This window comes from Passer montanus, unplaced genomic scaffold (genome assembly GCF_014805655.1).
Source record: "Passer montanus isolate IOZ18808 unplaced genomic scaffold, ASM1480565v1 scaffold8, whole genome shotgun sequence".
Classification (NCBI taxonomy): Eukaryota; Metazoa; Chordata; class Aves; order Passeriformes; family Passeridae; genus Passer; species Passer montanus.
In genome coordinates, this window is record NW_024373256.1 from 4,005,458 (window position 1) to 4,032,337 (window position 26,880).

At 40.7% G+C, this 26,880-nt stretch overlaps 1 protein-coding gene across 5 annotated transcripts in view; it reads right to left on the reverse strand.

The window, feature by feature from the left end:
* The window catches only part of SDK1 (sidekick cell adhesion molecule 1), a 385,608-nt gene extending 363,408 nt beyond the window's left edge, over positions 1-22,200 (reverse strand). For 2 of the 5 annotated variants that reach the window (XM_039732210.1, XM_039732206.1), the window contains exons 1-2: positions 21,532-21,639; positions 19,889-21,244 (exon numbers count right to left, since the gene is read on the reverse strand). In XM_039732210.1, the coding sequence (XP_039588144.1) occupies positions 19,889-20,348 (460 nt within the window). In that variant the 5' untranslated portion in view covers positions 20,349-21,244; positions 21,532-21,639. The other 3 variants (XM_039732208.1, XM_039732207.1, XM_039732209.1) reach the window with 3 other exon arrangements.
* Between the last annotated feature and the right edge of the window lie 4,680 nt (positions 22,201-26,880).

The following is a 26,880-nucleotide window of genomic DNA, read 5'->3' on the forward strand; positions in this document are numbered from 1 at the left end:
TTGAGCTTTCCTTCTATTCTTGAGTGTTTGTGAGAATTCAGGATTGCAAACTTCATGCCTTGGGTCTCTGATCTCCCGGCTTGTCCTGAAATGTGGACTCTTGTCCTACGAAGAACTTTCTTTGGCAAAAGTATGAGCACCTATCTAAACAAAAAATCCCATTCTAAAGTCTTACGCTCCTGCTCTCTTCTTTCAGTCCATTTCAATTTTTTTAAACCCCACTCCAACACCTATTTTTTTTATCTCCCCCAATGAAAATTCCTCCTTTTCCCTGCAGCTAAGCACATGCAAGCAGTCTTCCAAATTAAATAACTTTGGCATTTCCTTGGGGAAAGAAACTCAAACCCTACAAATCCAATTAACAAAGCAATAGAATTTTTCTTGAGCTACAGGTACTATTTCCTTAAACTCTGAAATCTCCCATATGTTTTACACTTCAAGATTCTTACTTTGTAACTGGCCTGCGAGCATGCAGTCCTGCAAAAGCAGCACTTCATGCAACTGCTATGAAGCAAGAAGGAAGCTGGACTTCAGTCTCTGATAACTGAAATTCTGTAACTCAGTTTTATCTTAAGAACTGAGTTAATGGTGTTTCCTCCCAGCTGAGCAGTCCTGAGGAATTTATACTGAGGGGAATGCTGGGGGTGTCTGACTTAGCAAATGTTCAGATCTAAAGGATTCTCATCAGACATCCCTGAAGGGTGACTGACTTCACCATGAGAATACACTGAGAACGCACCAGGCTGCACAGAATCACATCTGGAACGAGCAGAAAACTTCACCATCACTCCTGACCGAAGGCTGCAGAAGTGCCACTGCTTACAGAAGTGTTGGTGTTTTTGTGGGTGTTTTTGTTGTGATATTTTGTGGGGTTTTTTTTCTAATGAAGGTTGAGAATACACTGAGAACGCACCAGGCTGCACAGAATCACATCTGGAACGAGCAGAAAACTTCACCATCACTCCTGACCGAAGGCTGCAGAAGTGCCACTGCTTACAGAAGTGTTGGTGTTTTTGTTGTGATGTTTTGTGGGGTTTTTTTTCTAATGAAGGACCTAACTGCCAACTCTTCCTCAGCACTCTTAAGATTTTCCAAGCAGTTTTCCAAAACTTGGCTGAGTAATCTCTTGAGGACACAGTTTGGATATGTGTTTACTCCACTAACAAAGGACAGCTCAGTTCTGTTCTTTTCAAATTTCAATGCAAGCAGCAAAGGCTCATCAAACCCATGAAACAGAAAAGGATTATGGATAGCAGGTGTCCAAAATACCATCTACTTTAGCAATCTGGAATACTGGTAGCAGCAAAAGCAATTAGATTCTGAACTCAAGAAAATTTGTTTTTTACAGCTCGGATAGTTAAATAGTGAACAGATTGACAATGGAAGAGCTGGATTCTCCCTTACTGAAGTGCTTAGAAAACAGATTAAATAAATATCTGTCAGGAGTTGTGTTGTTATGATTGATCCTGCCATAGCCCAGGAGAATATACTGTTGAACCTTTGAATCCCCTTTCAGCCCCCCTGCCTCCTTCTTCTGAGTCACTGAATTGTGGCATCTGCACCATTGTGTTTTAGTTAATTTATCTTTTAAAACCACACTCAAAATTAAACATATTTAATTCAGCCATGAAGCAGCAGATGATCACAAAAAGCTCACAGCCTTATGGCCATGGTGGGGAAGAATGAGCCTGGAAGAGGGAAGAGTCCAGCAAGGCGAGGGGCTCAGAGGCAGGTGTGAGGAGCTGGGAAGAAGTGCTGGTGCCAGGGCACGGCACCGAGGCAGGGAGCTCTGTCTGCCACTCCTGCCACTGCTGGAAAAGGACAACACCAGGATTGGCTGCCAGTGCTGAGGGAGTCTCTTTACACAGGACACTGAAGCAGTGTCCAGCAGCAGCCAGGGCTGGCTGTTCCCAAAGGGAGAGCAAAGCAGGACCAAGTGTGATCCCAGACCAGGGGCTTCCCCGGCATTCAGGTGCAGCCCCAGAGCATCTGAGCACAGCAGGGAGAGGAGAAACAGGGAGTGGAACCCGCTGACAACCCCAGGCAGGACAGGAGACAGTGACACTGGGGCAGAGCAGAGACAGAAATGGGTACAGGGACAGCACCAGGCACAAGGCACGTCCGAGGGGCCCATCCAAACTCTCACACAGGGCTGGGATCCCTCCAGCAGGGAGGGACCAAACTCCCAGCCCTGAGCTGAAAGAGCGCTCCACCCTCCAGATGGAGGGATGGAGGGTCCTGGTGAGGCTGCTCAGGGAAATTGTGACCTAATGTCCCCAAGATCCTGATGGGCTCAAAGCCTTCGTGTACACTGAGAAAGGCAAAGATGGCAGGTGGACCACAGCCACACCTCCAGTCTGTCAGTCCAAACAGAATTACTCCAGACAGCTGCTAATTCTCACCACCTACAGTTTTGACCTTACTAAATGCAGACCACTTTGTGTTAAGTCAAAACAAGACTGGAGATGTTAGTGTAAAAAAAGAAGAAGCCCTGAGTAGAGAGCAAAAACATGTGACAAAACTTCAGTGATGTTCCTGACAGTTTTTGTAGAAATATTAAACTACTGGCCCAAAAGTACAAGAAATTCTGCACACCACTCAAAAAAAACCAAAAAACAAACAAAAAAAAACCACTAGAGTAAACAAAGCCAAGCAAGACCAATAGGAAATTCTTCATTTACTAAGAATAATTTACAGAAAAATTTTATTATGAAAGATCTCAAATGACTGAAAGGGGTTTTTTAAATACAAATTATGATATAATTGAGTAGGGTAAAGGATGCTTGACTTATCAATAATATCACTTCTCATGTAGCTGAAATTAAGCTTTTGCTGAAGTACCACACTGAATTTGGCCTATGAAAAGAGTATTCATTTCATTAGTTTTAATAAAATTGTATGGAATCATTGCTCAGTGATTTGAAGATGGGACTTAGCTAAATGAAAATCATAATCAAACCAGCCTTCCAAAACCAAAAATAATGAATTAATTCTTGAAAATGTTCTTCAGCATCAGTTTCTAGTAAAGAACCCTTTCACAGCACGAGTCAGGTCAAACTGCCTGTAGCTCTCTTGCCTCAACTTAGCAAGTACCTCTCACATTGCTAAGATGGAGAAAATGTTTTTTAGAAAAGGTAGAAGTGTATATGTAACAACATTTAATTGCAGGTAAACTGAACAGAAAACACTTGACAGTAAAAGCAACTATTTTTAACATATTCTACTATTTAAGATCTAACAAGTGGGTCTATGCTCTATCGAGCTCTTTCGCATCTGCTTCAGGCAGTTCAAACCACAAACCCAGCTTCAGTGTCACTGGAGAAGAGCTGAGCACTTGAGATTCTCAGCAGCTGCTTTCAACAAGGAGTGAAAAACCTTGGACAGGGTTAGCTGGAATATTTCAAATTGCACACGTGATCCAGAGGGCAGGGACAAGATCAAGGAACCTCCCACTTGAACTCTGCCCCATGACTGCAGATTATTCCAAGGTACTCAAGACAGTTTTTCAATTCAGATTTTATCTCTGCACAGCCCTGCAGAATGGGGAACAGAGGGAGATCAACAACAGTTGTAACAGAATACATTTCAAAAAGGGGAAAAAGAAAGACAAATCTCCTTCCATGTCCACAGCAGTATGATGGCAAAAGTAACGCTCTTTATTCCTGGGTCTTTTTCAGTTCATTTAGTTCAAGTTTTTCAGTCATTGGCTCTATACTAGTAAAAGTCTACAGAATTTGAATTTATCATTTAATTTTCCTTCTTTTCCTAACACAATGAAAATGACTAAGTCCCAGTTGACAGATTAAGGAGTCATTTCAGTCGATCTTTTAAAACTTGTTTTGTTATTTTTTTCTTTCCTCTCATTGCTCCATCCCCCTGAGAAAATAATCTTAATTATTTCTAAGCTAAATATCCTTTTAGATATATAAAACTACTTAAAATACAAACATATGTTATAATGAGCTTTGCTCTTTTATTCACAAGTATTTATCTGCAATTTTTCCATCAGACCAAGCCCCAAAGAAATGTTGTCTGAAAGGGAACAAACACACAATTAACAGAACCTCCAAGACCTCTTCAAACATCTGTCTGCTTATAACACAGATAAATACCCCAGATACTTCTCAAAGTCTTCTAAGTGTGGTGCCATTGAACATACTAATTTTCCCTGCCAATTGTACATTTTTATGTAATAGAAAGTAGGTTGATGTCAAAGAACTGAAAATTAGAAACCATATGTCACACCAGAAGCAGCTTATAAAGATTAGCATATTTATAAGACAAAAAATGCATTTTAAATAATGCAAATATGAAAACATCTTTTTATTTGTAAAAGCTTTTTTTCCCCAAATCAACCTAAAGTATGCTTTTCTACTTCACTTTTACAAGATCAAAGAAATTAAATTTCATCCTCGAAGAAAGATCTTAGAGTAGTATCTGATATTGTGGAAAATGCCAACAATCAATAATTTATCCTTTCAAACTGTAATTCTAGGCTCTAAACAATAATCCATTTTTTCCAAGATAAAACACAGAAGTCAGACAATTTGGTAATGGTCATAATGGCCCAAAACATTCCAAGCTGAAAACCACACAGCGCAAGACTGACCTTAGAACTCAAGTTTTTAACTCAAATCCAGTATTTTTGACACAAGCCTATTTTTTCACATTTGTGTCTCAATTCATTTTGACAAACTTTTTAGACCAGCAGTTTTTAAACTTTTTGAAAGCCCATTCAAAAAGTGTGAAAAGCTATGCTAATTGAAGATGAACAATTAAAACCATGTGTTTTCAGCATATGACCAATATGCAAATTAAAATGTTATTAAAACCAAAACTAGTGGACAATTAGCAAGATATGCTTATCGTTATTATGGTCATTAACTCTCAAAGCAGCAATAAAGCCAGAATAATATTTGTCTGCTTCCCAGAGAAGTAGTTCTCTGCAAAGCTGAGGGACCAACAGGAACTTCAATGTATTCCTCATGAATTTTGTTGTATTCCTTGTGTTACTAATAAATCATTTAGCAAACTGAATTATCAAAATAATAATAGAATCAGTGAGGTTGGAAAAGGCCCCCAAGATCATCGAGCCCAACTGTTGACTGATCACCACCTTGACCACCAGCCCATGGCACCAAGCGCCTTCATTTTTTCTGAATCACCCCCAGGGACAGTGACTCCAGCACCACCCTGGGCAGCCCCTTCCAGTGTTTCACCACCTTCCAGTGAAGAAATTCTTCCTAGACTAGCAGGCCAGAGAAAACTGTGTGCTAGTTAAATATATATTCGACCTGGGAGGAAAATCATTTGTTATACAGGAGTCCTTATAAAAAATTCTCAGAGAAAGTTTTCAAAATGTGAAAACTGACTAAAAATAACTTTCAGTTAATAATCAAAAACACTGGGAAAAAAAAGAACTGTAAAACTCCCTTGGATGATGAGGCCAGGTTTCCCCATTACCGTGGCATTCATATTAAAAATCTAAAGCCCCAAGTATCAGATTTTTTACATTATTAGCACTGCTCTATGAATTAGTCAATATAATAAAGTCTCTAGCAAACTCTGATCAAACCATATTCAAAGGTTTGATTCTTCTGTCTTTATAATTCTCTTCACTTCAACCGAGAGCACTCACACAACTTTATGATGCACCACTAATAATCTGTAATAGAATTAAATGGGTACTTTCCAGGAAGTCAGCAGTACAGCTACAAGGGTATTTTTGTTGCACAGTTCTTTTAACGTACTATTCATAGCTGAGAAAGTACTTTAATTTCCCTAATTAGCTGTTCAGTAATACAGAAATATGCTAATTAAAATCTATTTTTCTTCTCTTAAATTATGTCATGCTGTCAAATAGATACAAAAAATGAATGAACGAATGATATTTGCAATATCAATGCAATATTGACATTGTGCAAGTGCTCCACCAGCACTTGCTCCAGTTATTTTGCCTTGAATGAGTTTGCATTGTTTAATTGTTCAGAAATTAATAAACAATTCTGTAGATGATGTATGAAGATGATATGATATGAATAAGATCCAAGATGGTCAAACAGTGATCAAGACACTATAGAAGATAAATGATGAAGAATTCCTCTTCCATTCTGACCACAGTACTCAAACTCCTCTACCTGAAGCATTATAAATTGGAAGTGTTAAAAAGAGGGGATCCAGGAGATGGTCTGTGCTAAGTTGGTGCCATTTTAAAATAGTTTTGGGATGTGCTATTTTGAAGTGTAACAACACTAATCCTTGCTTGATGTGCAGGAACTTGTGGCTTCCCTGCAATCTCAAAGATTCCATGTTGATTTAGATAAACAGGTCAGACTTCCTGGCACCAGAGGAGCTCCAGGGTGAGAGAGACAATTGCAAAGGCCTTAGGATCAGAGCAGAGCTCTGCCTTCCACAGATCCCAGAGACCTGCTCAGAGAAAATCCCCAGCAGGAGCCCAGAGCTTTTAGCCAATTCTCCTTTTGAACTTTTTCCCCTGTACCTCACAGTTGTGAGATATGTGTTCTGTTCTCTGCCCAGGTAGATGGCATCAGGAATTTATAGATAAGAACTCAAGAAAGATCCTTCATCTTCCAGCATGGAAAAAGCCTTTTATGCAGTATCTGTGTTTTCTCCCACACAGGATATCCATTCTGCTAACCCAAGTCTCTGCATTAGCTACAAAAGGAATAAATTAACAAACAATACCAAAAAACTTAATCAAAGCAGGCAAAATAAAAAGGGGCATGGGTAAAGGAAAGCTCTGGGAATATGGAATGCTTGGGTTTACAGGAAGAAGATTCCACAGAAGAAAAAATGTACATAATGAAATATCATGAATTCTATCGGTGATTTCTGAAAGCATGACAACTAGAGGAAATGCTTTTCATTTATTTACTTGCATTTTTCTGGACTGTGAAACACCTAAAAGCTGGACAACTCTAAATATTTGTGTTACTGAGAACACATATCTTTCCTTTGGATCTAGGTAAGGGAAAGACCAGAATTCAGAATAAATTCTGCCTTCTTGAGATTAGGTGATCTACACATCTGGGATTGCCAAATACAGGGAAATTCAACCCACAGTTAAGTATTGCTGTTTCTGTCTGGAACATCTTCGTAAACAACCTGTAAGATTTAAGACCTGGAAAAAACATCTAATTTTATTAAATAGCTCACACATATTCAGTAGAAGATTGATGGTTATGGCTTTTACTAACTTGAGGAGCCATCACACTGCTCTGTGCAACTTCATAAGCAACATTAGTCAAAACGTCCTACGTTTTTTTTCTTACTACACATATTTCCTTCAGATACATATGAAGATATTGACTCATGTCTTTTCCTGGTTCAAACAAAATTTCTGTTTAGAAAACTTATCATGGTTTTGATCATGTCAACAATCTGATTCTGTTTATTTTCTTAAACCTGTTGTACAGAGCCAGATTACGACATAAAAGAAACCAACCCAAAAAAGCAACCATAAAACTAAAATGGAAAACATGGGACTCATTTGCTTTATTAAGAACTGCTATGAAACTTGTGTATCCCAAAAGTCAATATTTCATCATAAAATCCTTACATTTCAACAAACTTTTCACCTGGAAAGCGTATTACTTCCATTACCAATCTGAGTGAGGGGACAGACCAATATCTCAGTTCCTGAAACCTGCTGAAACACATTCTTTTCACACAGAAACCCCCACATTTGTTTAAATGGAAAAAAAAATTAAATAAGAGTGAGAGTAAGGAGAGGAGAGCAGTTTACACATTGACACTGAAGAACTTCATTGGAATGAATCTGTATAACTTCAGTAACACTTATTATAAACCACATTGTATACATTAATTCTTCTACCAAAAAAGTTTTAAAACCATACCAACACAACTGAAGCTTTTAAATGTCTAAAGGAAAATTAAGAATCTTATAACTGCAATACAAATATTTAAAGCTTGTAACTCTTCAAAACTGTTTAAAGTATAAAGCACTATGCCAAAGAATGTTCCTAACCTGTAATCTCTACAGAATGCAGGCTAAAATTAAAATCTCTTGCTTTCATACATCACACTGTTATATTAGTATAATTACATTTGTTATCATGTTCAGCTAACTCATACAAATCTTACCCTTCCTCTTTATATTAGTTGAGATGGCTCCTCCTACTGAAAGTGTTCTCTGCAATTAACTGAACTTCTGCAAGTTATAAAATACAAATGTGCTCTACATAAGGAATAATGCAATGCCTTTCTGTGCGACATGAATATGTGATAATGCACTTCATGTGATTTCCCTCAAATTTAGAAACAGACTTAGTAAGTGACCAGTAGTTATGAGAGACATCCTTTAACAAGGACTCAGAGAGAAAAGGCTTCAAAGAGCTTGAAACCTGTTGCCCTTAGCTGTTTCTTCAAAGATGGTATGTCTGAGAGCTCTGAACTCTTTGTTTCTGACAGAACTGCTTCACACACAGTGATATGAAAAAGCACCACTATAATTGAAAAACCACAAGTGTTCTGCCTCTAATACGATTACATTTCACAATGCAGATTTATGAGATTCGAGATCTGCATTTAAGATCATGCCATTTCATACAGTTTCTCTGTCAATATACAAGGTACAAAATGAAAATGCATTTACAGATGCAGTCATTTGCTGGTTTGAGCTGGGGATGAGTCAATTTTCTTCACAGTGGCTGGTAGGGGGCTGTGTTTTGGATTTGTGCTGAAAAAGAAATTGTTGATAACACAGAGATGATTTTGTTATTCCTAAGCAGCCCTTGCACAGAGTGAAGGCCTTTTGTCCTCTCACCACCCTGCCAGAGAGGAGGCTGGAGGTGCACAAGGAATTGGAATGGACACAGCCTGCACAGCTGACACAAGGGACATTCCAGACCATCTGGAGTCATGCTCAGCATGTGAAGCTGGAGGAAGAAGGAGGAGTGGGGGATGTTTGGAATGATGGGTTTGCCTTCCCAAGACATCATTAATCACCATTAATGAGCTCTGCTGTCCTAGGGATGGCTGAGCACCCACCTGCTGAGGGGACAAGGTGAAGAGACACCTTGGGTTGCCTTGTTTGCACACACAGCTTTTGCTTTACCTGGTAAAATGTCTTTATCTCAACCCACAAGTTTTCTCACTTTTCCAATCCTCTTCCCCATGCCACTGCTGGTGGGGGAAGTGAGTGGCTTTGTGGTACTCAGCTGCCAGCTGGGCTTAAACCGTAACAAGTCTTAAACACAAATCATGCCTAGAAATCTGAAATTCAGCAATACATGCATCTAAATCACAAAAATACTCTGTCTACAAAAATGAGAACAGTAAAAGAACTTCTGACCAGCATCAGCATCAGAAATGGGACTTCAGAAGCCTTGAACACACTGAAGGCTTAAAAAAACCCCCAATATATCAATCACTACCGACAGTTCTTCATCTGTACAGTACATTCTGCTGCCAACTTACTACATGAGTTCTGAGTAGCTGTGTCTGGTGTTCTGTTTGCCTTGATGCAGCATCTAAACAAGCAGGCAAACACACAGTTTTTTCAGCATATAGCCACTTCTCCAGAATTTCAAGACAGCTGAGACTGCTGGATGTCTGGAAGAGAGCTGCAAGTATGTATGAAGGCAACATTTGCCTTTCACTCAGAATAGAAGATTTGACTGAATTATGAGAACGCCGTATCTGGCAACTCTAGTACTGGTTTGGGGAGCTTTTCAGTCAAGGCAGTCATGTGCTCAGAACTGTACTGTAATTTTTATCTGCTGTCTTTTCTGAGCTTCTCATATATATATATACCCACTTTCTTTGTCACATGTTTTAGAGTTGCAACAGAAGTCTTCTGGCAACAGCACAGATCTGGATGTTAATGAAATGAGTGACAACTGGGTGCACTGCACGTGCCCAACACCAACACTCACTAATTGGTTACAGAAAATTGCAATATGCCATAATTTACCAAAGCACCAATGCCTAATCACTTCACACTGCAATGAATTTCAAGCAAACATGAGTAATTAAGCCATTATTTTTAATAAAGTGACAGCTAGCACTTACTCCACTCTAGTGACCATTTGCACAGAAGCTGGTTTAGCAGTGTTTATAATGTCCTGCATCTCTACAGAAAGGCTCTTAGAGCATGAAGAACTCTTTCAAGATTTGTTGTGACATGTACGAACATTTGTTCACATATTAAGTGTGGAAATCCAAAATTACTCAGCATCTCCTTTTTATATACTACATGAAAACTTCTACTCCACTTGTCAACTATAAGGATGAGAACTGTCCATATCTGCCCATGGGATCACTTGCAGAGCCATCCTGTCTTTTCTAAGTGGCTGCTCCAGTATTCTTTTATACACTGCAGTTGAACTACTTGAAAAATTATATAAAAAAAAAAAAGTTTTAGATTTGACCTGGACATCCTTAACAGAATCAGAAAGATTTTCACTCTTTGAGTTTAAACAGGCACAGCAGTTAGCACTGCAGGTTTTTACTGACACCAGTACACCATAAATATATCTTGTTCTGGTTTTGGGTAGCAGAAGACAGAGCTACATCCAGTATATGAAAGCTGAAAATTATACTCATAAGAAACCTGAATGGGATTGACAAGGCATCATTTTAATTATGATGCATTTACATAGTGAATGCAACATTGAATTACCAGCACTTAAAATTCTGAGTTTGACATGAGTGCCATTGACTCAGAATTCTCAACTAAAGATTCAGAAAAATATGCTTAAATATTTGACCCATTAAATGCTAATAATAAGCCATATATAATTAATTAAATCTGAGTAAGATTGCTATCAACACTTGTATAGAGAAACTTGAAATGAAGATGTTAGGTACTACATAAACAGCTTGGAAAAAAGTTTTCAATATACAAATCTTGCTTTGTTATTCACTGCTGCTTCAAACTTGTGTATGAATGGGAGGTTTATCTTGAGAGTCACTTGAAATTTTCTGTTGATGATTTTATTAAACAACACCATCCCTGGCCTATCTTGTAATTGAATTAACTAGAGTCAATTGACCTATTCTCCCATTTCCCTGAAACGGAACACCTAAAAGTGAAATTTTAGCCTTGTTCTATGGATAATGAGCACTAGCATGATTAGGTTCTGTGAACAGGAAACACCTTCTCCCAGTCGACTAATTTTATGAAGTTACTATACAAAATATGTATTCTTTTCAAGAGGATAAAAAAACCCCAGAACAAAACACTGACCTTTCATTAGTTCTTAAAAGCTAGGAACCTTGCAAAAGAGTTCTAAGAGAGAAGACAACACACAAGCTTAAAAATTAAGTTTAAGATAAAAAGAAAATATTCTTCCTAGTTAAAATACGGCATTGTAGAAAGTTATGGTTGCACAGGCCAATGCAGGAAACTAATTTAACAATAATCCACAGACTTTCTTAATTTCAGATACATCAGATGTCGTTCACAAGTAAACAATTATGTTTGTAAAAACAAAACAACTTCTAGAGAGAAATGGCAAATTACTTGATAGAATTTATCTTAAAATCTGGTGCTTGAAGTGGCATTAAAATGTTTTTTCATTTCATTTCTCCATCTTCAAAAACAAATCTAATGTCTTCATGGCAATAAAAACAACAAAAGGTGAAACACAGGAGCTACTGTTCTTGATCTCTCGCCTCTTAGACTTATCTAACATTTCAAAAAAATGCTGGGATAATCTACTATTAAACAATCTTCCTGCTCATCTGCTCTCCAGATGACAAGGCCTCCAGCACAACAAAAGCCCTGCTTAGCACAACGCACGTGTCCTAGAAAAGGCACTCTGTGCCCAGGGAGAGGATCACGGCGGGATCTGCTCCACATTGCAAGTGCAGAATCAGAGGGTTTAAGCCTCCTCCTCAGCCTGTCCCTGGCAGGAGGCATTGCTTGTAGACAACAGCATGGAGAGCACTAATCTGAGAGCAAAAACACATTGGGGTAGAGGCTGTGTCAGCCTGAGACAAAGGGATAAAGGCAACAGAGGGAAGGGTGGGACACACGATGGATGTGCACACAAACAACAGCACTGCCTTCACCAGGGCACAGCAGTATTGCCAGAGCACTATCAGCAAAGCTGCTGTAAAAGTTTTTTTTATGCATCACGGCATAAAACAAAAGTGCCAATGACTTCCTCCTCAACAACAGGGACGGCGGGGAAGAAAGCACAAAGGTGCTGGTTTGCAAATGTTACATTCACATGATAGGTAGGATCTGGTTTATTCAATCTCTTGACCCTGAAGGAAAGGAAACAGTCAGAAACAAGAAAAGTTTGTTGTACCTCTACACACACACAGATTCAAGAGGACTTAAACTTCTCAGTACACACATTTAGAAATACTGATGCAGAATTCCCTTCACCTTCACCCAAGCACTTCAATACTCCAGCAATGTGTTCCATGTTATGATAAATGTACTATCCTTAAACAGTAGGTATGGCACTGCACCATATATTTCTTTTCCAATAATCATATACCATTTAGTTACTTCAAAGTATTTAGTCATGAATGGCCTTTGCACTTCTTGACAGGTAAGAAATAAGAAACAGGGACATTCATTCCCCAATGCACCAGCAAGACTGCAATTACAGCGTTAGAACTGAGTCTGTGCTTAATACAAATGTTAGGTGAGCAAACAGCACCAGTTTAACAAAATAATTTTTTCTAAGTGTCTAAACATTTTAAATATTTGCACTATAGTTCCATTATTTCCTTAGCACCTTCTCTTAAAAAGTAGCATTGCTACTGAGTTGGTCTCCTATGAACTCAATGCCAAAACCACGTATCAAAGCCACAACATTCTCAGCTAATAAATACACAAAATTTGACAAATATGAACCTGAGGATGAAAGCAGTGTCAACAGACCTTCTGGTTCTTTGTGTAGTAATGAGTTACAAACTTCAATTGCAGCCTGGAATCAATGTGGGACCCTTCTGGCAACACACACTGAAACTATGTTATCATCATTCTCTACTTTCTGGTCCAAGAGAGCAATACACAACAAATTATTTTTTAGGTAACATGTTAGTCCAAGGAGTTTATTAGGAAAAATATATGGCTTAGGGCTTAAAAGACCATAAAGTGGTTTAAAGAGACCTAAGGGACGTTGATTTATCTACCAGAATCAACTTGCTCTTCAGGCTGCTGCAATACAGCATGGAAATGAGAAAAACAGGATTAAAGAATCACATTATCTGCATAAAAAGCTCTAATGCTTTATTGTTTATAAAAATGACACTTCAAAAGTTATCTGAATGGTGTGACGTAAGATTGTACAATCCACTTCCACATCTTGCATTAAGTGCTGTTAAAGACTTCCTTTAATCAGAGTTGTTGGAGCTCACACCTCCCCTTTTTAACCCTCTGAATCTCTGCATTAAACAGAAACTTTAAAAATAATACTGGTGGAATTTGCAACTTAAGTTGCAAAGTTTCTTTTTGTTTGAGAAGAAAGTATTATTCCTATCATCAGCCTACAGAATTGAGATATCAGGGGATTAAGGGGAATTTTTATATTACTTAAATTTATATTACTTAAACTCTACCTTATAAACTCAGGTTGAGAATACTCCACACAACAGACAGAGAAACTCACTGAAAGGGACTTTCAGAGAAAAAACTAAAGTTAAGTCTTCTAAACCACCTCACTTCACTATTTTCTCCCCAGGAGCAGCAGTCTCCACACATTTGTAAGAAGTCAGGCCATGTGCATTGCCTTGTGTTTTGTCAAAGTTGGAAAATTCCCCCCCAGTTGAAGCTGATCTTAGGAACACTGCCAGGGTCATGCCCTGGCCAGGCTGTCCCATCACCTCCTTTGCAATGTCCCTGATTCCAGTGTGACCCGAGTCTGTGCTAGCGCAGGGAGCTGAACAGCTGAAAATTAAAAACACTCCCCTTAAAAAGCCTATGGATCTACATTTCTAATCGTAGTAAGGGTGCCATTTGTATTGCACCTCAGAGGCATTTCACTGCTAAAACACAATTAGCAACAGACCAGTGTCTATTCTAGGAACAGATTTGTTATTTTCTGTAGAAAAGGCAGAACAAAAAAAAAAATCTCTCTTTGTAAACCAATAATACAAATGCTCAAGATATCATACACAAGTGTCACACACATCTAGAAGTCAAGAATCTGTGCCATGAGCAGATCCTACAAACCCAATCATGTACGTTTAAAAGCAATGAAGTTGGTATCACTTTAAAATAAAAGGCTCCTCCCTTCTCAGCCATGTCACCCTTTGAACCTTCTGGGGCTGTGACATTCCAAAGGCCATGTCTGTAAAGGAACTGCAGTCTTACTTTACACAGGGGGCAGATATAACTTCAGAACCCCCAAATTCTTTGGGAACAGGCCTTTCCATGAAGTTACATTTTTGTTCTACTTGAGCTCTATGCATGGTGAAGGGTCATCTTTGAGGCACGTGCAGCGAAGAGTCTTTTATTCACTAGAAAATGCTCACTTGATAGTCAGAAATAGAGCCCACATCTCACCAAATACTTGCTTTCCAGCTGTAATAACTGTAAGTAGTCTAATCCAATGCCATGCTATAGCTGCTAACAGTTCTTCCTTTGGTTCACACAAAAGTCTTCTTGTGCTGAATTTAAAAGATTTCAAGCAAATGAAAGATGGAGCCAAGCACTGACAAGAAAACAAAATACTGAAAAACTGATCAGTGGGCAGCACTCAGTCTCAGTTCTGACTATGTAGACAGGAAAAATAATAGGTAACAATTTAAACTTAATCATAATGTACCTGCATTAAGAATTTGCATTAAAGATGCAAAGGTACCTTACTTCTGGCATCTTTAATCTCTACACAAATCCGATGAAAATTGTTCTATTTCCTATGTTTTAACTTCAAGAAAACACAATCTTGAAAATATCAACATATCATCAACTTTTTCCTTAACAGCTATTTAAATACATGTTTATATGTACATATGCAGAGGGAGGAGGAAATGCCTATTTCTGTAATGAACTCAGCATGAACAAGATTTTGCTCCATGAGGAATCCAATTGCCTCTAGTCAGCCCACAGATTCATCACAGCACAAAGGTCCAGCTGGACCAAATAACCAGGCCATCCAGAATGTGATGTTCAGGTCAAGCTGTAAGAAAGTTGATAAATGCATGGAAATCTTTTGAGTCAAGAATGTGTTCCAGACTTGTACATGTATGGTGATAAGAACAATAAGTCAGTTAAAAAAATCCCTCTCAGATCTAGAAAAGCCCAGTCCCTTCACTTAACAGCTTCCTGATAACTCATGTGAAATTGTTTTTTAGTATTTCTATGGTTTGTTTAAGCAATCTTTACATTAGACAACATTTCCTTTGTTATTCAAAATACATGACTATGCAGAGATGGCAGAACCTTCCAGAACAACTTTTCAAGGACACAGACTTGCCTTCTGTTCTTCTTAAGTGAGATGAAAGCCACAGAGCAGAGCTACCACAGCCTCTCTCCACACCAGGCCATTCCTGCTCTGAGCATCTCCTGGCAGTGCATGAACACAACGATAATAAACACCCACTACTTATGGGCTCCCTTCAGCTCTAACATTACACTGCACGCTCAAGGAATCATCTGAAACACTGCACTTGGAATGTTAATATTATGTGCTCACAGCTCTTTGAACTTGCTGTAAGAAGTCTTAAGAATAGGTACTTTTCCAGCAAAACATAAACATATAAAGCAAACCAAGAGTTACCACAGTAGACAGAGTGAGAAGTCGCATGATCTGGCCACAGAAAATGCCAACTATCTCCACCCCAGTTCTATTTAGACTGGGCCTGGATCTACTCCTCCAAATCAATTGCTTAATTATTATAATTATATACACAAAAACTTCAACTGCTTAAAACTAGCACATACTTTAAATGCTTTCTAAAGAAAAGAAACACAAAAGGCAAACCCAATACAAAATCTTGAGTTTCCAATAAAGATCAACAGAGTCTTTTGGAATTAGAAATGGTTCCTTCTACATTTAATTCATAATCTTTTTCACTCTCCAGTAGGTATTGCTCTAACATTTTACCATCTCTCCATCCTCCTAATGACCAAATACTCTATGCAAGTTGTGTATCATCTCTGCACCTAATGCAATTTGAAATTTGCTTGAAAAGACTTCTTACACTCAGCATATTTATAATACACCAGATCAAATATTTGAATTAAGGAAGTTGGGCCCCAGAAACATTTTCATCTATCTACTGGGTCATGGCTTCTTTCAAAGCATAATGCATATCAATATCACCTTAAACCTACATTCAGGTATTTGTAGAATTCTGAATACAGATTTGATTAAGTAGCATAAAAAGATTACAGTTCAATTGCCATAAAACTAAGAAAAATCAGACAAGCTTCTCTTTCTTAATATTTAAAGATACCAGGCTCCTGCTGGAGAAGCTTAAAGCTTTGCTCTGCTTTTATCTATTTTAAAATCTTTCTGAACAACAGCTATCAATCCAAAGAAATATATTTTCAAAGTATTCTTTCATTCCTCAACAAAAGATAGACATTGGGAAGGTACTTAAATCCATTAAGATGCATGTAGAGTAGCCTCTAGCAACTTCCAACCTATTTTAAATAAGCAGAATTTTTCTATTTCCATACAAATATTCCAGTAGTTTAGTAAACATTTTGTACCTCAGTAGGCATCCGTGTTTGTTAATCTCATACATAAGGAATAAATTCCAAAGCTGCAGGAGCTCTGTGTATTCCCAGGACTCTGCCCAGGCATGCAGACCCCTGAGCCAGACTCTGCAGGAGGATGTTCCTCCAAGTACAGTAGGCAGCCACTGGGGCCAAATGATTCACTCCTACCACCACCTCACAAAGTCTAATTTGATAATTATAGTGATTATCAATTAGCATCTCATCACTATTTGATGACACACGATGACTTGAGGCTAACTAGCATCTCGTACATCATTTAATAAAAATGCCATGAAAAGAGGGCTGGTGGCAGAGGCCAGCAGGCAGAGAGAGCTGAGTAAAAAAAGGAATGTGCAACAGTTGGGGACTCTTACAGGTTAATTTTTCTGAGATGGGCCAGTGCAGACACACCCCCAGCGTGAGGGGGCCCTGTGCAGAGCCCCAGCCATCACAGAGTGGGAGCTCCATTCCCAGCCTGGGACAGGCCACAGCCTTTGTCTCCTGTACCTGGAAAGTCACTCCCGCCATGAGAAGGTCTGCACAACACCACTAAGGTTCAAAGAGAATATTTTGTTACTCAGGACAACAACCCAATGTACATTTTAGACTCATTAAACTCATTTTAAAAAGGAAAAAGCAGATAAATTTTGTATTGAAATATGTAACACAGCTATCAGAAGACAGAACAGCTGAAGAACTAAGCACAAAATGAATTTACAAGTGGTTTTGTCTACAGTTCACCACGAGATCAGCTTTCACATGGATGATCATTCAAGTTTAGAGAATACTCAACCAACCTGTTGCAGCTGAAACTCATTTCTTCTGTTCACCTTGAAGTATAAGATACTTGATGTCAACAACTTTACCTGATCTGTTTCCTAGGAATGAAGAACCTGCATTTCAGTATGCCTGAAATACTTCTTATGTCTTTAATGCTGGAACAGTTATTATGGAAACATTAGCTGGTTATGGCATTGTATTATGATTCATTCACAAGAGCCATGGCCCATATATTTAGAATGTTCATTTTTTTATCTTATAAAAAGATTGAAGTCATGTAATTCTCTCATGCATATGACCACATCATTCCATTAGAAACTTCTGTGGCTGTAGAAGAATTTCCATTTTCATGAAGGACTTTTATATTGTCATATTCTCTCTAAAGTAAATTTTTGCATAAAAATGATGAATGTCTTAGAATCCATTAGAATTCAGAGTGCAAAAAGAACTGTAAGTTATAAATTAATGCAAATTTTGTGAAATTCCAATAAAGCCCTCTACATCAAGACCTCTACACTGGTTTATGTGTCAAATAATTCTTAAGAAGACTAACTATAATCTTCAGCATTATATAAAAATTACAATGTATTTTGTTTCTGCATTACATAATTGTTTTATCTGTCAATGTTTCATGTCTTCTACACTTCATAGCTTTATCTGCCCCAATATTTTTCAGAAATAATATATCCTATTCTCTTCCTGTCCCCTGCTTGCCTTAAATACTCTTAGTTACTTAAAACTAACTTGGTGTAAGGACCTTTTGGGGGATAGTTTGTATACACTACATAACTCCCTGAGATATACAGCACCTGAAATTGACACTACTGCAAATGCTGAGTAATCTGAAATAAGCGATTAAAAAATTATGCTCTACTATGGGCTAAACAAAAGTTTTCATTCACTTTTAATCCAGTAAGTTGACTAGTTTACTACTAACCATAGAAAAACTGGCACCTAAAATGATTCCTGAATCCCTGGTACCTAAAACTACCTTTTATGATTTTTTTTTTAGTGTAAGCAGCAAGAATTATCTGCATTTATCTGCCAACATGAAGCATCATATTGGCACCTATCAACAACAACTACCAAAAGAAAAACAGCAAAAAAGTGACGTGAATTTTAATTTGCAGAGATAATTATGTCAGGTATGGCTTGTTTCAGGATAACAATACCCTGTTAGGGCTTGCAGGCCTCAGCAAAAGTAATTTGGGAATAGCAGTGACAGCATAAACAAAGCACTGAGAAAGGTTTATGAGGGTGGAGTCCATATAAAACACTGGATTAAATCTCTTCTGTATCCTGCGGCTCCAAACTTTCCGAGGATGCAGCAGTAAAGTCAGAGCAGACAAACTACAGCAGACTTGGCTTCCAACTCCTCTTCCTCAACACACGAGCCCCATCCACTTCTTACAACTGAATGCACCGTTGTTCCCCCGTGAAATACTTGAAAACAAAGAGCTAAAACACAAAGACTATTCCCCTTCATGGAGTATTAACTTCCGCTTTAATAACTAACTCCTGGTCCCACACGATACAGTTCTGCATTGTCCAGCACACCCCACTTCAGCCAGACAATGCACACAGCAATAAAACTCAACCCAGCAAAGAAAGTGAAAGCTGCGTTTGTTCAGCGTGTTATTTGGCGCAGCCAACTGTAATGCTCCTGCCTGCCATTTATTGTTTACTCTGTCAAAGGATTATTAAGAATTAGGCTACGTTTGGCAATTTTTTGAGAAGGGAATTTACATGCAAAGTGACTGACACTTGGTATTTAAAGTCTATTGGTCGACTCTGACCCTTCGTTTACAAGTGACTCATTTGACTGCAAGGATCTCTGATGTGGAAATGCTCAGATACGAATCAATTGCAGTTTTTGTCTCGGGTAAATGTTACTTGGCAATCCAAAAGAAATGAACAATGCTGAGACCGAGGCTCACATAGAATAGTGCTCATATGTTTAAAGAATTCCTTTTACATGCCTGGTTTAGTTCTAGTCGGAGGATTTATGACTCCCCTTCTCCTAATAACTTATCTCAGAGCACAGTGGTTTTAAACACACACACACACACAGACAGAGACACACACACACAAAACCAGCAGTTAACTCTTTTGCTGCCTGAAAGAACAGCACGGATGCATTTAAGTAAATTTTAAAAGCAGGTTTGGTGCTGATAGGGATTGTGATTCTCAGTGGGAGGTTGGGATAGGGTAAGGATAGGACTAGAAAGGGAGAGAAACATGTTTGCAAATCCCTGCTCCATAAAGAAACGATTGTGTATAAGAAACGACTGCTACATGAATCAGCTCAGTGCGAATTCTGCAGTTTATGTCTGATAAGGATAAAAGTAAAAGGGTTTCTCTGTACCCGAGCAAGATTCCCTTCCTCTCATAAGGCAGATGCAGCATTTGTATAAACAAAAATGTCTCTAGCCCTACCTTGTGCCAGTGCTTGCAACATGTGGAGCTGAAGCAACAGAAACGCCCACCATCCCCGACAGAAGATGAAACAGAAGTTTAACTTTATCATCATTCCGCCTCGCCTGCTATTCCTTCGGGCAATAATTTCGCGATCCACCTTTCTTTCAACCGGTATTGCCTCACTGGTGCCCATCCGATCCGACTGGCTGCCACTCCTGACAGCGCTCTGGTCATCGCTCATTCCGCACCCGCGGGCCGGGCTCTCTGAGGAGGGTCGGGAGCCTGTGCCCCGCGCTTTGGGGGGAAGCGAAGCCCCCACTTGCCAGGATCGGCGGGCTCTTTGATTTGTGCTCGCTCCGCCTGCAAGCCGGGAGCAGCGCTCCGTGTGCCTCCCGCTATGACAGTCGCCACCTAAGTCAATGTTTCTTGTGGAGGTATTGATTGCACCAAAACAACCAGTCAGAAATGTGAAACACATGTTTTCTCCGCACTGTCACATCCGATGCCTTCAGCAGAGAGGGAGTAAGTTCATGGGCGTCAGTATTTCAGTAAATCCGGATCCTTCAGCACATCGCAAACAGGAACAGGGAGAAACTGATCCATCTTAGCAGCCACCAGCAGACAATCCAAAGAGAACCTTTTATACCGCAACAGTGATGGAAACTGTTACCCCCGTCATTTTTGTGGAGTGTGGGGAGTTCTCCAGCATGTGTCCCATTCTCCTGTAAAAATCCTCCGATGGAAGTGTTAAATTCTTGCAGAAGGGGAGGGGGAAAAAGCGACAAGGAAAAAAAAAACTAATTGAAAGTATCTCGTTATTCCTTGCGCTAAGGATTTATTTCAGACAATTTCAAGATTAGCCATGCAGACAGAGTAGTCTCCCGATATCCCCGCAAAGCTCTGCATAGTTTATATTAATCCGATTTTCCTTGGAATACAAATCTCTACCGTCAATAGAGGGTTTGAAGGGTCCTCGAGCAGGTAAATCGAGCAGCTCCGGCTGTGATTCCAGCTCGCTGTGCAGTCAGTCAGCCACAGGCCGGTGCCGGTGTCACTTGAACTCCTCACGTAGGGAAAACCTCAGTTGATCCTGTCTCCCTCCTCGAAGGCTGGTGCCGATCCCTTCCTTGCAGGGAGACCACGACAAAAATCACCTCTAACAGAGAAAGCGCTTTTTCTCTGGCCGGTTGTGGACGCAGCAAGGAAGCAAACCCTCAGCTGGACAGTGTCCGGGGTGGGGGGAGCGAAAATCTCCCGAAACAAACAGCAACAAGGTGAAATCCTCCCGGCTCGGCTGAGCCGGGCTCCTGCTCTCCGCGCTGATGCAGCCCAGGGATCCCGGTCCTTCCTCCGAGCGTCTCTCCCTCACAGGCGCTGTAAACACAAGGGGGAAAGCGCGATCACAACAGCGGCAGCGGCGGCAATAAAACCCAACCAAAAAAAAAAAAAAAAAAAAAAAAGGGAAAGGGAAAGGGAAAGCGAGCGCTGGAGGTTTTATATTTGAACAAAGCATCGGGGTATTGTTTCAGTCCCGCCTTCCGTGAAGGGAAAACTTTCGTGGGAGATTCCCTCCCCCCCCCGCCTTGTTAAAAGAAAGGAAAGAATAGGAGTAGTTATAAAAGAAGTGCACCGAGGATAAAGGCGAGTTAAAAACAAAGCACCTAAGCGCGAAGTTGATCAAACAGGAACCCCGGCAGCTCGCCCCCGCCCCCGAAAGCCGCCTCAACTTTTCTCACCGCCTCAGGCGGCGGCGCGGCGCGACCCTGCCCGCGCCCCCCGCCATCCCCCCGCGCCCACCTCGGCGTCCCCGCCCCGCGTCCCGGCTCCCCTCAGCTCCCTCCGAACCGGCAGCGGCGCTGCTGGCTCACCTCCCGGCTCCCCGCACGGCTCTCCCGCCCACAGCGCCTCAGCCCACCTTCCCCTGACCTACACCTCGCGAGCGGGGCCGTGTCTGGGCTGGGAAGGGCTGGGGGGGGGCGCATCCTGCGCGGGGCTGAGGGGATGTGTGCGCGTGTGTGTTTATCTGTACGCGTGTGTATCTGTACGCGTGTGCCACTGCCGGGACTGGGCGGTGCGGGGCTGGGGGGGGTTATTTCAGCGCAGGTTCCGCAGCCGCGGGAGGGGGGCACACAAGCAGCGCCATCCCCATCCCCTCACGGCGGGACCTGCGCTCCCTCCGGCCGGGGCGCTCATTGGGCGGCAGAGCGGGGCGGGCAGCGCGCGCGCGCGCGCACGGGGCCACGCGCAAAGGCGCGAGCGGGGCTGAGCCTCGCGCCCCGCTCTGCCCCCCTCCAAGCCCCGCCGCGCGCGCCGGCCTGAGGGGACGCGGCCCGCGGTCCCCGTCGTTTGTTCCCGTCCTCATCCCCGTCCCCATCCTCATCCCCATCCGCACGCCGCCGCCGCCGCCTCATGCCGGGCGCGCCCCGCGGCGGCCGCGCTTCCCGTGCGCCGGAGGGCGAGGAGCAGGAATGTGGTGACAGAGCCAAGGGAGCCCCGAGGTGCGAGTTAACCCCGTCCCTGCGCGCTGGGCTGCGCGGTGCTGCCGCCTGCCTGAGCGCGGTGCGGTTGTGCCCCGTGAGGGGAGCGAGGGCTGCAGGTTGGCAGAGCCAAAGCTGGAGGTTGGCTCCTGCTCTTGCTGCCTTTTTGAGAGGCCGTGTGTGATGGCAGAGCCGTGCTGCAAACACTGTGTATTATCACATCGAACGCAAGGTCATTTTCCGCTTTTATTAACAGCCGGTGTGATGGGTGTCTGACATGTGTGTTACCCAAGAAAGCACCTTTTTGTCAAGCCTTTGTTATTTTAGAGCATACAAGAAGGTAAAGCAGCTTCACAGTTTGCACCCCAGCACAGGGGAGCACTTTCCCTGGTTCCGTGGCAGTGTCTCCTGTGCCAGCACCTGCCCCTCAGCCGCCTCCCTGCCCAAGCCATTCCATCCATCAGCATCCAGAGCTGCAGGGCAGCTTTTCCTCCTGACCCTCCCTTTGTATCTCCCAGGTACATCTGTCTGCCAGATTCCCTCCTACGCCAGTCCCTGCTTCTTCCAGTACCCAACAGGTTATTAAGTTTTATGACATCTCTTGTCTGCCCACCCTTTATCCCTCTGTGTGCCAGCTTGTTCCTGTCTTCAAGAAGTTGCTGTACTCAAATCGTCCTTATTGTGGCACCTTTCCCTGGTGTGAGATATGAGCTGTATTCACCAGCCGCCTCTTCCTTGTGGTAAATAGAGTGAAAATAGCGATTCTGTTGTGCTTGTCACGTCACACTTTCCTTTTTTTGTGCGTAGACCACATTAATAATTATCTACACATATCAGGACTCAGTGCTTATGATTTTCCCTGCAATACGTCCGTTCTGAGAACAATGCAAACTGAACCCAGATTGTGTTCAGAACTGACCTCAAGGAAGTAACAATCTGTTTGTAACTCCCATTGCACCATTAATAGTAGTTATTTTACTGAACCTTTAAAAAATCCTTTTATTTAACCAGTAATTTTGGGTGGGACTGATTTGCCTTAACTGGAAATGGAAAATATATTTCATTGTGTGTTGGGCAGTTTTGTTTTGTGTTTGTTTTTTTTTTTTAAGAACTGTTAACAAAGGAGTGTAGGGCTGTTCACGGAAATTTCAGTTTAAGATTTCAAATTCAGTTTGATATCTAAGAAAGTCCTCAGTGTTTCTTTATAAGTTCTAAGGGAGGCAGTTTGCAGTGGTTATGAGAGAATTGTGAAAAGTCTGCTGAAACAGTCACTGTCAGACTGTTGGAACCGAGGTGCTACAAAGGAGAAATGCTCATTTCTGTGACGTTGCTCAATTTCAGTGGAAGTTTGTTTCACTTTGAAACTGACGTGTTTTCCTTGTAGCCCTTTAAATCTGTTCAGCATGCAAACATAAGCGTCGGAAAGTAACCTACAAGAATAAACAAGGAAAGTAACCTACAAACATAAACATAGGAAAGTAACCTATTTTCGTCACTCAGGCCTTGATTTCTTATTTAAATATGATGTCTTTCATACCTGACATTTTGGGTGAAATGTTTGCAATTTGTTCTTTTGTTTTTAACAATGAGCACTTCTAAGAGGACAATATTAATGGTTGGTGTTTACCTTGGTTACAATAAACGTACTTAATAGTGTTCATACCTGAACAAAAAATCTGAAATTTTGTTGTCTAGATTAGTGAAAACTTTTTACTACTCCTCTCTCCTGCATGCATGTAACAGTTAAACATATAGCAGAAATATTGGTAGACCAGCTCTTCCACCTGAAAAAGCAGAAACAAGAAATCTTATGGTCATAAAGACAAAAAAAAAGGACGGGATGAGTTTTCAAGAATTTTAAAAGTAAACACAGGAACAAAAGAAGCAGTGTAGTTAGTTTTATTTAAAGGTGGGAAAAAGAAGGCTTAAAGTCTTTTTTATCAATGACGGTTGTGTTTTGAAATGAGGCGTAAATGCGGTGGGATAATGAGACAAAGAGAAAGGAAGAAAAGGTTCCACTACTCAAGACAGGCTATTTAAGGAAAGGCAGCCTTCCAGCCAAAAAAGTGAAATCACAGAACTACTTCCACAGGAAAATCTCACCAATGTTTTGGGGTTTTTTTACAATCTTCTAATCTTCTTCTTTTATATCTTCTGGGGTACAGTTTATTGAGTCTTTAGCATTTGGAATTAGCTAAAGTCCTACAGATGGAGCGTTCTCATATGCAAATAATTTTATATTTTTTTAAGGTTTTATTTATTTTTGGGGGGTTTTGTTCGATTTTTTGGTTGGTTTGTTTGGTTTTGAGCACTTCAGCAGGTTGTTGGGATCTGCTGTATCTCCTCATGCAGTCTCTGGTTCTTGCAGTCATTGATGGGTACCCAGCTGGGATCTAGATTGTGCCAAACATGATGGTTTTTAGCCAGGTGATTGCAATGGTTTGTTTGGCTGTTTTAGTCTGTAAGCCAAATAATTATGCTGCATTCTCTTCTATTAAAAAAAATAATAATAAGTGATTTTTATGTGGTGTTTCTTGACAGCACACCTTCTTTGATGATGACTTACTGCACCTGGAAAATTTAACTGGCAAAGCAGAAGTCTTTACCAAAATCTTTGAAAATTAAATGGAGAGCTATATGAACACTGTAAAAGGCAAAATAAGAGTTGATATTCTTGAAAGGTCTTCATCATAAGTAATGTAGAACAATTACTGCTTTTAATTCCTTGGATGGAAGGTATGGATCTTGTTGGTACCCTGAAAACAGTTCCATGGGTTGTTCCTAGACTTCCATTTTCCTTCACTCAAAAGCTTAAAGTGCAAAGCTCAGGACAAGCAATTTTATTGACTACCACATGATAGTCCCAGAGGGTTTTTATATTGCCTTTCCTTTTCTCCCAAGAGGGACAGTGCTTTACAAAACAATGACTTTGCAAGTAGAAAGTAACTTTCTTTCAAATGGGGAGGTTTTTCAGCATATTAAATCAACCTGAATTCAATGAACTTTTGGGAGGGGGCTAAAATCTTCCCTGGCAAGGGTATATTCCCAAGGGACACTAGCCAGCTGCTCTGCTTTTATCAAGTAAATATGCTTCTACGTCAATAAAAACATTGGAAGAGAAGGAAAAATGTATCCCATTATATGCTGGAAGTCTCAGGGGAGACATTAGGCAATGACTTCACCACACTTCTGGAAGTATCTCCTGCAGCAAATGGTATTGCAAGAGCAAGAATAACTCCCATTAAGTTTTACTGGCCTTAAATAACTTAATATGGTGTCAGTTTATAAAGCCCCCAAACAAACAGAATGACAAATTTTTGTTTTCTCCATGTGGTTTGAATTTACATAAAAGAAATTAGAATTAGATTTATGTACCTCTTACGTCTGATTTTAAATTCAGAAATGCGAGCAAATTCAGAGTTAAATTCCTTCGCTTGCTGCTTAATATGATTGTGCTCTGGAGTGTGGGAACAGGCGAGGTGCAGTTCTAAGGCACAGCTGTAGAAGTTGAGGGCAGAATGAATATATTGAAATGTTTCATGGCTTTTATGAGCCTGAGAAGGATCCTGCTAGAGCTGTAGCACGGCTGTATTCATGCTCAGATACAGTTAAGCTGATGGAAGCAATGTGTGCGCCGTCAGGACAAGGAGCTAACGTGCCTTCTGAATTATCCCACCTCCTGTATTATCCCAAGGTAACGATAGGCTTTCTCATTTAGCCATCAGAAGAAATTCACAATGACCCAGCCATGTTGCCCTGCTGTGTTTTATGGAGTAGAGAGTTAGCGAAGTAACATAAAGGATCAAGACAACAGGTTCTGCTTTTTTGAAAATGTAGACGTTTGAAAACATTCTCAGAGCCTCCCAGAGGAAGTCTACAGGGTCTCTAATGATTCTACTCCAGACACGTTGGGCTAGAATGGAGAGAGAGATCTTCTCTTAAGAAGTCTGTGCCTTCAAACACCAGCGGGTCTGGCTACCCGGCCATGGGTTGCCGGGATCGCCCTTTCATGGTTCTGATGATGCCCCAGGCACGAGTGACCTGAGCACTTTGAGAACTGTCTGAAATTGCCCGTAAATACTGGGGCAGACTTCAGACAAAGACTGAATGTTTCAGTTGAACTTAACCTTTGTACTGAGGAGTGCCATCTTGGGGACTTCCTCAACTTTCTAGTTGATCAGGAAAAAATAAATGAAGCAGAATCTGAAACCATAAGTACAAAAGAAATCTACTGAATAGCAGCTGAATATTACCAGTGAAATGCATTAATGCATCAGCTTATGCTTGATCACACTAGGCAGAAGACTTCCAGAGAATACATCAGACTGTAGGAAGTGTGGTATTAGTTGCAGTCTTTTTTCCCCCCCCATCCTTTTTTTTTTTTCCTGGAACTAAACCAAAGCCCATTCACAACAGAAGAAAGTACTGCTTCTGCAGGACATGTCTCAGGCAGGACATAAAATGTTAAACACTTTGAAATAAGATTAGATTCCATGCTGTTTTCCATTTTTCAATAACTCTTATATGAAAAAC